Below are 12,166 nucleotides of genomic sequence, written 5' to 3'. Positions count from 1 at the left end.
CACCTCCCAAGAGTTCAGCACTGTGCTAGGTGTGAGACTGAGAAAGGGGCCAGAGAAGTGTTGGTTTTGTGTATGTGTATATATGTATATATGTATATATGTACTGAATAAATGTATTTGAATTTTTTAAATAAAACATTTAAATCAATAAATAAAATTTAAAACTAATTTCATATTTTGGATTGCCCATTCCCAGTGCCTAGCACAGTGCCTGGCCCATAATAAAAGCTAAACAGATGTTTATTGTTTAATTGATAAAGAAGATACGGCAAAACAAAGTTTGTCTCAGCTTCCCTTGGTGAAGGAATGATATCTGGAGTTAACTACTTTGATTCATCTTCCTGAATTCAAATCTGGCCTCAGGTATGACAAAAAGATATGGCAAAAAATATGTACAATGCAATGAGCAATCACTCCCTAGAAGATAGTTTTCTGAGAAGTGGTGAAGAAGGTAAGGATAGAGAATTGGATTTGGGATCCTAAAATGAAATAACTCCCTCTACCAATTCAGGTCAGTGTATTTTTTACACATTAAAGTCTTAAAGATTTGGTAAGAGCAGAGTTTGTTCCATTTTTCTGTGTTGTGGACCCTTTTGGTGAAGTCTATCCATTATTTCTTAGGATAATGTTTTAAAATAAATAAAATATAATACTTAGGATTACTTTGAAATGCACTTATCAAAATATAAAAGTTCTAGTTATACATATCCCTATAAAACTCCTTGGGGGTCCATAGAACACAAGTAAGGAAGCTCTGGACTATAAAGTGTTGAGAAGCTTGTTAGTCAGTATCTACTGCTAGGACTCAGGTATATTAGATATGAACCCAAAATCTTATTGGTTCTGAGGCTAGATAACCAGTCCCTCCATTACCATGTTGCCACTGGGCAAAAGAAGGTACACAGACTCTGCCTTCATAGAATTTTCTTTCTAATGAGAAGATATATATATATGCAGAAACAAATGTATACATGATCATCTGAAATGATCTTTTTAAACAAAGACTGGATGACCATTTGGCATATATTTTGTAAAGTGAATTCTCATTTAAGTTTTTTAGATGTTATGATGATGATGGTGATGAGAGTTGTCTTTTTGTCATGTATTTTGTAGAGAGAAGTCTCATTCAACATGATGACAATGGAGTTATTAGTTCTTGTCATTTGTCCTTCATTTCTGAAGACAACCAATGACATAACTGGGGGATGCTTCAACTTTCAAGTGAAATAGATTTAAATGAAACAGAGCTGTGCAAAGTTGTCAGTTTCACTCTCCTCCAGAATCAGCCAAAATAACTGGCAATTACCCAGGATTCAGGGAGTGCCCTTGGTGTCTGACCAAGTTCTAAGCTCCCATATCACCTGCTTCAGCCACTTTCATGGACATTGGAGCAAATTGTTTTATTTAATTTATTTTTTATTGAAGGTTTTTTTTTTTTTTAATTTTCAAAACATATGTAAGGATAATTTTTAAATATTAACCAAAGAAAAACCTTGTTTTCCAATTCTTCCCATCGTCCCCCCCCCAAATGGCAAGTAATCCAAGAGATGTTAGACATGGTAAAATATATATGTTAAATCCAATATACACATACATATTTATACAATTATTTTGCTGCACAAGAAAAATCAGATCAAAAAATAAAAAAAGAAAGAAAATAAAATTCAAGCAAACCACAACAAAGAAAAAAAGTGAAAATGCTACATTGTGATCCACACTAAGTTCCCACAGTTCTCTCTCTGGGTATAAATGGCTCTCATCATCACAAGATCATTGGAACTGGCCTGAATCATCTCATTGTTGATAAGAGGCACGTCCATCAGAATTGATCATTGTATAATCTTCTTGTTGCTGTGTATATTAACCTCCTATTGTGTTCATTTCGCACTGCACCAGTTCATGTTAAGTCTCTCCAGGACTCTCTAAAATCATCTTGCTGATCATTTCTTGTAGAAAAATAATATCCCATAACATTAACATATCAAACTTATTCAGCCATTCTCCAACTGATAGGAATTCACTCAGTTTCCAGTTCCTTGCCACTAGAAAAAGGGCTGCCACAAACATTTTTGCCTATGTGGGTGGAACAAATTGCTTTAATCTTCCTGTTTCCCAGAGGGAAATCTTTTTACACTTGGGCAGACATCTCTGTGACTCACCAACCGGTTTGAAGGCTGTCAGTTACCCTCTCCCTGCTTTAACCCATCTGCTATATCCGTTTTATTGACATATGGCACTATGCATGCTACAGCTTCTTGGATCTATAGGTGAGAGTTGGGTAATAGATAGACACCAAAGATAGAAAAATGGTTCTTTTGGGCAAGTTCTCACATCAGGAGTACTAAATCTCCCTGAATATCCATACACAATTATTATAATAATAGCCTAGAATTTACTATCTAGAGTTCTTTAAGGTTTGCAAAATGCTTTATGATTATTAAATCATTTGATTCTCAAAATAACTGAAAGGTAAATGCTGTTATTACCTCAATTTTATAGATGAAAAAACTGGGACACACAAAGGTTAAGTGATTTGTCCAGGGTAATATAGTTACTAAGTGTCAAAGGCTGGATTTGAACTCCAGGTCCTTCATGCTACTCACTTAGATGTTCTCTGAAGTCTCTTCTATCACAGTCAGTATTTCTGGAGCACAACTGCAATCATATTTAGAAATATTTCCTTTTTTCCTCTTCAGGTAGGGTCAGGGAAGAGGAGTGCCCTAAGATAATAGATTTCAAGTCAAAAAGCCATCTAAGCTAAGCACCTCATTTTTACAGGGAAGGAAACTGAGAGCATGAGGGATTTTTATGGTCACCCTAAGAGGCTAAGTGACTTGATCAGGGCCTCACGGCCAGACTAGAGGCTAGATTCGGGCCCATGAATTCCTGACTCTGAGACTGTCATTCTTGTCCCTATGTCTCAGTGCCTCTGTGAACATCAGCTATTATTCCTGACAATAGTTATTAATAAAAGTGAGCATGACAGCATTGTAACATGGGAAAGGTGTACTAGAAAAAGGGAATAGCCCACATGAAGAAATAGAAGCTGGCATTCAAATCAACTCAAGAAATATTCTTCAAGTTCCTAAGACTCTAGACCTGGAATCAGGGTGCCTTTGTTCAATTTCAGCCTTACATACATACTTACTAGCTTGCTAATTTTTTACCTCGGTTTCTTTATCTGTAAAATGAGGATGATAATGGCACCCACCTCAGCATTGTAGTAAGGAAAAAAATAAGATAAAATTTGTGAAGTGCTATAGCAACCATAAAGTTCTGTATAAGAACTAAAAGTCATAATAATAATTATTATTACTACTATTATGTGCTAGAGAAAGCCCCATCATCTCATTGTTATAGATGTCAGTATTATAAAACAGTGAAGCATAAGATTTGATGGGTAGTACAGATTTTTGAGGATTTTGAATGGCAGTCATACAAGATCAGATTTTGTGAGGAAGTCATTAAAAATTTAAAAACAATTTGAGAGAAATCTATAGTGGAATGGAAAAAGCCCAGGACTTCTATTTCCTTATGCAAATCCCTCCTCTACTCTGGACCTCAGTTTCCTCATCTGTAAAATGAGGTTGTGGACAGATGATCACTGATATTTTATTCTAGCTTTGGCAGTGTGTTCCATGAAATGGTATCTATAATAGTTTGAATCTCCAGATCCCACCAGACCTGATCAATATCCTCAAGTGGGTCAAAGGAGTTCACTAGTGAGATTCTTCCCCAAAATCCCATATAGATATAGTCGTATTCTCTCATCTTTTCTGGAGCAAGAGAACTTGAGTTAAAATCCCACCTCTTCCATTTACTGGATTTTTAATTTATTGAAGCTGATTCTCTTTTGTTCTCAATTCCTCATCTATAACATGAGAGGGTTGAGTAAATAGCATCTAAGGTCCCTTCTGTCTCCAAATCTATAATTATTTTCATTTTCTAGGTTTCACTTTCCTCATCTTAAAATGAGGGAGGTGGACTATATGACTTCTGAGATCTCTTCTAGGATCGAGGATTCTGTGATTTTTCTTCACCTCAGTTTCCATATTCCTAAAGTAGGAATGACTGAGTGATCATCAAAGAGTTCTAGTGAACAGCAAATGAGATGATTTAGATGAATTATTTTAAAAAGGATTCAATAAACTCCAGCCATTATTAGCAGAACTCAGGGGCTCTGATAAAGCTCAGTGGCACTTTGCTGGAGCCGCACTCAGCAGGAGAGAGATGACAAAAAAGATGGATGGTGGTGGAGGATGCAGCACCCCAGGAGTCTGCAGCACTTTCAGGGCCCATAGATCTCCATAGAAGGAGCTGTCCCTGGTACCTAGATTAGTTGCTATGCAGGAAAGCTGCCCATATTTTCATCTCTGGGCAGACTAGCAGAAGTTGGAAAATGAGGTGCACTGTGCACTGGTGACTGTTTGTTGTTTCATTTGTTATAAGAGAACTACTGCAGTGTAGGGCAAAGAAAGATTTGATTGTCAAAGGCCCAGCAACCTTTAAAGTTGGAGACAAGCTCTCAGAAGAACCTGTTGTTTGGATGTATCCTTAGGTCTTGTAAGACATCTTTTTTTAGAATTTCAGAATGTCAGAAATAAGGAGACCTTGAAACATAGAATGTTAGAGCCAGGAGAGCCTAAAGACTTTGAAATATCAGAACTATAAGAAATTTTAAACTGCAAAATGTCATTATTAGGTGGGAGCTTAGAACAAAAGAAAATAGACCTGACAGGGACCTTAGAACTCATTGTATCATATAGAAATGAAAATGCATAATGTTGGAGATGAAAGGTACATTAGAACATACAATGACTAAATCGGGAAGGAGCATGGGATGTCAGATCTGGGAAGAAATTTAGGGCTTAAATTGTCAAAGTTTGAAAGTATATTAGAACTAGAAAGAACACTACAACATAAAAGGCCATGTGGAGGGATACTGGTAGATCTTTTAGTCCAACTCTATCATTTTATAGAAAAGGAAATGAAAGTTTCCTCCTTGGAGGGAATGTTACAAGGCTGTGGAGTCAGAGGAGATGAATTGGAATTTCAGGTTGGCTACTTTGATTTCTATGACTTTGGGCAAGACATTTTTTTCACTTATTCTTAGTTTCCTTGTCTGGGAAAAATGTAGTTGAACTAGCTAGATTGTAGCTTTCAATAGTAGGAAATTGGAATTTTTTAAGTCACTTGGATCATTTTAGCAGAGCCAGGACCAGGACCATAACCCAGGCAGATGCCTTGATTGTTAGTCATTCCATATGAGGCCATGAACAACGAAAGAGAAGTATCCCTTGTCCTCAAAGAGCTTACATTCTACTAATGGAGAACATAATGTGTAAACCAAACTCAACACAAAAAATATATGGGCAATAAATGAAAATACATTCATAAATGTATTTGGAAGTATCCCTGCAACTGTATTTTAAAATATGATTTAAAAATTATGAAGCATAGAAGGAAGAAAGTAAGGAGGGAGGAAGGGAGGGAGGAGGGAAGGAAAAGGAAGGGAGGGAGGGAAGAAGAAAAGGAGGGAAGGAAGGGATCATTGGTTACAACAAATTAAGAGATTTCGAATGTTGTGGGTAATAAGTTCGTTTACCTTAGCAGTATACTTTCTAGGCATATACACATAAAAAGTGAGGTTGACACACACTTTGGCAGAGTTAGCTCAGTGTTTTGGATGCTCTGCAGGAAAGTGTGGGAGAGAAGAAACTGCCTACCAAACTGAAAGTCTTTGGAGCTATTGTGCTGACCTCATTGTTGTATGACTGTACAACCTGGATAGTCTACCAGCACCATTTTGGGAAACTGAATCACTTCCATTTGAATTATTTTAGTAAGATTCTGATGATTCTCTGTCAAGATAAGGTATAAGACACCAAAGTCCTTTCTCAAAATGAGCTGCTAAGTGAACTGTTGCCAAAAGTGCAGTTCCAACGGGCTGGCCATATTGTTCAAATGCCAAATGTAATTTTGCCTTAAAGACTATATAATGAAGAACTCACACAAAGTAAGTCCTCACATGTAGTCCAGAAGAATGATGCAAGGACACTCTCAGAATCTCTCTGAAGGATTTTGGAATTAATTGTGAGATTGGAGATACTAGCACAGGACTTACCCAGCATGGTACACATGCAACAAAGAAGGAATTGTGCTCTTTGGAAGAAACAGACTTGTAGTGGTTCAAAAGAAATATGCAATGCACAAATTTAGAGGCATTTTCACTCCAAATGTTCATATGGATTATTTGGGCCTAGAGCCTTCCAAATCCTTTTTTTGTTTGATCAGCTGCAGTTTGGATACTCTGTACCCTGATGCCAACATAGTGATGTAATCTTGGTTCCTTCTTTTTACAAGGCTGATATCATTGTACATTTTTTTTTGTTTTACTTACTTCATTCTGCATTAACTTATACAAGTTTTCACAATTACACTGTCAAGACTTGCCTTTAATATCTGACTTCCTTGACACTACTGCCCAAGAACATGTCTACTTTTGCTCATGAGATCTTATAATAATAGACTGAGTGTGGAAAAGTACCTCCATTTTAATGTGTACCTCCTATGACCTATGCAGAGTTTGGGATAATGAAATACAACTTAGGGGATATGAACATTAGGACCCAAAGGAACAACTTGAGATAAGGCAAGAGACATAATTTTAGCTGTTGTCTATCTATCCAAAATTTTTTTTTCATTGTAATTCTTAAAGACCATTAGGACCCAAAGGAACAACTTGAGGTAAGGCAAGAGACATAATTTTAGCTGTTGTCTATCTATCCAAAAATTTTTTTTTTCATTGTAATTCTTAAAGACCACCTACTAAGTCACAGAGACACTGTAACCTACATAAAGGATGACTTACACTGATGAAATAGTAGATTTTTTGGAAAACTCAAATAAAGAACCTAAGAGATCAAGTTGTTTTGGTTGAAACCTATAGTTTCAACTGTTTTCATGTATGTTCCAATATGTCCTTCGTAAATCAGAGGAGTAAGAACTCTCAAGAAGAATTGGTCTCTGCCCCACTAGACATATGGAGAGTCAGAAGTTCAAACTTCTTCAGGGCTACTTCCACAACTACCTTCAAATTAAGAGCTGGGTAAGATTTTTACATAATTTCACATTATTTAAGAGTTCCAAAGCATTTTCCTCATAACAAGATTCCATATTCGATAGCAATATTATCTTTATTTTATTTTTATTTTGCAGATGGGCAAGCTGAGTCTCAGAGAGGTTAAGGGATGTTCCCTGAAGACCATACTGTGTGAGCATCATCTAAGACTTCTCATCTGGGATCACCTTTTATTCAACTTCATGGAAACTCCTCTGAGTTTTTGAGTTTTTGTTTGCTTTAAGAAGTTTTTCAAAGAAGTCCAGTTAAGACAGAAAAGTTTCCATTTTAGGCAAAACACATATATTCTATATTCAAATGAGTTCATCTGCTATTTCTTCTTTGAACCAGGAATATGTGTATGTAAATATATGTATGTATAGGCAAGACAAATATATGTATTGTCTGGGCTTATTTTGTAATGGGGGGGTGCTAAAAATCTAGTAAGTCATTTGACTTACTAGAGAAAGAGCTAAGCCTGGAAAACAATATAGTTCAAGACCTCCTACCTTTTTATAGATGAGGAAACTGAATTTCAAACTTATCCAACTTGTCCAAAATTACAAAGGTAATAAATGTCACAAATAAAATTTAAATCCATGGCCTCACATGTAATCAGGCACATTAACTCCTTATAGAAATAAGCCTCATTTGTTCCCCCAAAGTAGGAATCAATTTTTCTCAACCCCACAACTTCTACCTCCCCCCCAACAATTTCCTTCTAACAGAATTGACTCATATGGGGAAAGAAAAAGAAGAAAAAAGCTTTAGCATCCAAGAAAGAGTCCAATCACCACATCCCTCAGAAGACCAGAGTGGTTATTACTATGTTTAGCATTTATACAGCCCTCTTTGTCTGCCAAGCCTTTGGTTTTCATTTTTAGTACCTCTTCCTCCCGCATTCAAATGATGTAGATGGCTCCGATCAATCACATTTCCCTGAGACAGGAAAATGGAAGGTGGCAGGGCAGTGGAGGGGCTGAGTAGAGTTGAAATTCATGGTACATCACTCAAGATGGCAGTGGTTAGCATGAGGATTAGCGGGAAAATACTATATACAGTTGGTACTTAATAAATATTTCTTCAATTCAATTGAATTCATTGAATTCAGATCCTGGAAAATAATGTCCCCAAATCAGATTCACATAGTAAATATTATTGTTAAATTACAATTATTATGAATTAATTTTTTAACCCAGAAAATCACAGAATTTCAGAGTTGGGAGGGATTTCACAGGCCATCCAATCCAAAATATACTTGAAAATATTTCCAAACTAGTGAAATCTGGTTTTTGATTGAAGACTTTTGGTGAGAGCAAAACCACTCTCTTTCCAAACAACCCATTCAACTTCTTACAGTTCTGATGGTTGAGAAGTTTCCCTTAAATCAAATCTAAATTCATGTTTTTTTGGCAACAATTGACCATTGCTTTTATTGCCACTGCCCCCTTTGGAACCAAATCTAGTCCTTTATCCACATGATAACTCTTTGAATACTTGCCAGCATTTATCATGTCTACTATGATTCTTTCTTTTTCTTTGTGAATATCCTAGTTCCTATAAATGATTTTTAAGACCCTTCATCATTTTGAATGTTTTACACTGGATATTCTCTAACATATGTCACTTTCCTTTCTAAATATGGTGCCCCAAAGTGAATACAACTCTCCAGACATCCTGCTGGATGGGATCACCACTACCTCCCTCATCCTGGCCACTATGACTTTTGAAAGTCCCCAACCTCTTTCTTGGCTTCTATATCACAGAGCTGAATCAAATTGAGCTTGCAGGCCAATAAGAAGTCAAGATTCTTTTTTTGAAAACAGTTTGTCTAGAGTAAAGCTGAAAACATCAAGCAAGTTGCCAATATCTTGTTATCTGTAGTTAGTGTGCCACAATGGGGGTCATGTCTGTCCAAACTTTCTGTAGAATACACTGGAAACTATGCATACTCCTCATAACAGCAATGTAAAGGATGATGGCTTCCAAGTTGCAATGGGCTCATGATTCATTTTTTGAATGCCACTTTCACCTGTGCCTATTGCAACTTCTCTATCGCCAATGAGGTTTGTTCTACTTTTTAAAAAAAAGTTAATTTTCCCCTGAGAATCCAACTATGACTCTTGGTGGTATTTCTCTCCAAGTTGTATTTGTTATGGTTTTAGTATTTCTCTTTCCCTTATTCAGTACAACACTCAACTACTCATCAGTTGTTTCTTACTCATGCTGTATGACCAATTCACCATAATATATCATCATAGTTCCAGGCCTATGAAGTCATGATGATATAGTGTATTACTTGTCCTGAACACAAATAGCCCTTGGTAATGTGCCACAACTTTCATGGACCCACCATGAATCTCTCTATTGCCCTTTGAGTCACAAGCAATTACTATTCTTCAAAGATGGTGGTAGACCAAGATTAATGTCCATGCGGCATAATGTCCAGTAGAATAACTCTGTTAAATGGATGGGCTGGTATTTTCTGGGAACAGATTAAGTTTCTAGGAACAGATGGAGAGGAATGACTTTGATTTTCCAAATGCGATCTTCTTTGCGCCAATCTACATCAACCTTGTTCATTCTCCCTCAAAACCACCTTTTCAAGACAGATGTATGGATAACCTCAAGGAGTCAATAATTGGCACAAACACTTTGTATTTATCATTTCATTTTATTCTTACAACCATACTGGGAGGTAGGTGCAAACTGAGGCTGATATAGGTTAAGTAATTTTCCAAGAGTCTTTACATGTCAGAACTCCATGATCAAATGACAACTATTTCTGCAATATCTAACAGAAGTTAGTAGAAGCCAGGAACTGAGAATGGCATATATGTGTATAGATATTGTATCTGTGTGTATTTGTGGAGATGTTAAAGTCCTATATGTGCATCTATAATATATAATACAAAACATGCATATATATGTGGATACAAACAAATACATTTTACAATATGTAGCATATAATGTATGTATGAATATATAGAAATAATATACATTATATAATATATGTGTGTATATAGTATACATATATGTGCGTAGATACACATTTATCTCTCCATTTATATCCTTCTGTCTCTCCACACACAATAGACAGATAGGAGACAAACAGAAAATAGATGCATAGATACATAGATGCACATTAAGACAGATACAAAGATAGGCAGATATATATCTACACATTCAGACAGATAGATACAAAGATAGATACATGGATATATAGACAAAGACAGACAGATACATAGATAGATACATAGACAGATAGATACATAGACACATAAAAAGATACATAGATATGTACACAGATACATCGACACATGGATAGATAGATAATGTGTGTAAGTCTGATCTTTGGTGATTTCTGTCTTTTAGTATGTTTTTTTCCCCCAAGATGCTGCCCCATCTCACAAATAGCAACAAGATATTTTAGATAATTGAGGAAACTGAAGGTGACAGACTTTAATTGTCTTGCCCAGGGTAACCTAGTCTCTTGCTTATGGTCATACAGTGTGAAAGGCAGGTTTGGAAACTCTGTTTCTGACTCTGTTCCTCTATTCATTAGGTCATTGTGCCCTGTTACCAAGGGGTAGTTGGAAGCAGAGAGAAGCCCTTCAAAAGGCTGTTCACAAACATAAAGGAACAGTCGGATGTCAAGAGACCTGAATGTTATGCTCCCCTTTTTGCCTGTCTTTGGGGTTAGTTTGTTTTAATTAATGCTTTCTTTTCTGGATCCTGCAGGTATATTGCAGACGCTGACACAGTAACCCCATTGGCTATGCAGGAATCATGGCCAAAAGAGCTGCAGCTGCCGTCTCTGACTCTTGGAGGCAGCAATCACCCCTCCTCCTTTCCCATCTGCAGGGAATGCAGCCTGGTCAGTTAGATTTGCTCTTGCTGGGGAGGGCTGTGGATTTCCCATTTCCATAATAGGTTTCTATTTTGGGACCCCAATCGAATTTCCCTCTGAAGGAGGCTCTTTGACTCTAGCATCTCAATGCCCTTGACACCATAATCAAAGAGAATCTTATTACTTCCCTGATCCACCAGCCTGGCCTGAGTTGCAGGGAAACAAAGATGCCTTTCTCAAGACCAATAGCACTGTTTTCAGACATTGCTCAGGTCACTGGCTGGGATCTTAATAGTACAATGGTGAATCGTCTTTTATTTCTATACAAATCAGAGAATCACAAAATCCCACAATTTAAGATGTGAAAGAAAGCTCAATAGCCTTCTTACTTGTCTTTTATCTGAATGCAGTCTTTACTATAACATATCTAACAACATCTAGCCTCTGCTTGAAGCTGTCCAAGGAAGGGGATTTCTCATACACTTTTGCAGGAACTGATTTCCATTTTGTAATGCTCTGTTAGGAAACTGCACTCTCTCTCTCTCTCTCTCTCTCTCTCTCTGTATTTCTGTCTGTCTGTCTTTTGTTTTCTTGACATGAAGGCTAATCGTGCCTTCCATCCATTGTCCCCACTTCTGCCTTCCAAGGCTAAATAGAAAAAAAAATTAAAAGTCTCAAAAGCAGGGGGTGTGCTGCTGCCTCTTTTCCCCCAAGTCTTCTCTTCTCCAAGAAGAACATTCCTTTACCCATTGGGGCCTGGCCATCTCTCCAGGTGCTCCTCCTTCCATCTCTCACCTTGGAAGAAGGTGTTCTTCTGAAACCAGGGCATTGAGTGTCTGCCTCATGATTAAGCCAACTAGCCAACTGAGCAGTAATTGTTGCTTCCTCATTTACTCAGCAAAATGCAGGTGAATGGATTCTCTCTGGTTCAAAGTTGTACAATGAAATGCAGGCCTATTTCTCACCCTGAAGCCCCACCCAGAAATTTTACTCTAACAAAAACCAAAGTTAAAGTTTTCCCATCTTCCTTTCCATGACAATTCCAATTGCCTAGTGTAGCATTCAGTAATAGCATAGATAGTTTAGGAATTCATTAATAAACAGATATATTTATTTCATTTACAGGCTTAGTGGAAAGGATGTCTTGGGGATGGAAGGGGAGAACAAACTTTGAAAGGGTAAATAAAGCTTTAAAG

The 12,166-nt window shown here is 37.0% G+C and overlaps 1 protein-coding gene across 1 annotated transcript in view; it reads left to right on the top strand.

The window, feature by feature from the left end:
* Window positions 1-11,006, top strand: part of ADAM7 (ADAM metallopeptidase domain 7) — a 130,351-nt gene extending 119,345 nt beyond the window's left edge. Inside the window, exon 25 of the mRNA XM_051973505.1 lies at window positions 10,862-11,006. Coding sequence (XP_051829465.1) covers window positions 10,862-11,006 — 145 coding nt within the window. The remainder of the gene's footprint in view (window positions 1-10,861) is intronic.
* Window positions 11,007-12,166: the final 1,160 nt, after the last annotated feature.

This window comes from Antechinus flavipes, chromosome 2, assembly GCF_016432865.1.
Source record: "Antechinus flavipes isolate AdamAnt ecotype Samford, QLD, Australia chromosome 2, AdamAnt_v2, whole genome shotgun sequence".
Taxonomy (NCBI): Eukaryota; Metazoa; Chordata; class Mammalia; order Dasyuromorphia; family Dasyuridae; genus Antechinus; species Antechinus flavipes.
Note: the sequence above shows the minus strand (reverse complement) of the source record. Positions and strands in the feature narration are given on the sequence as shown.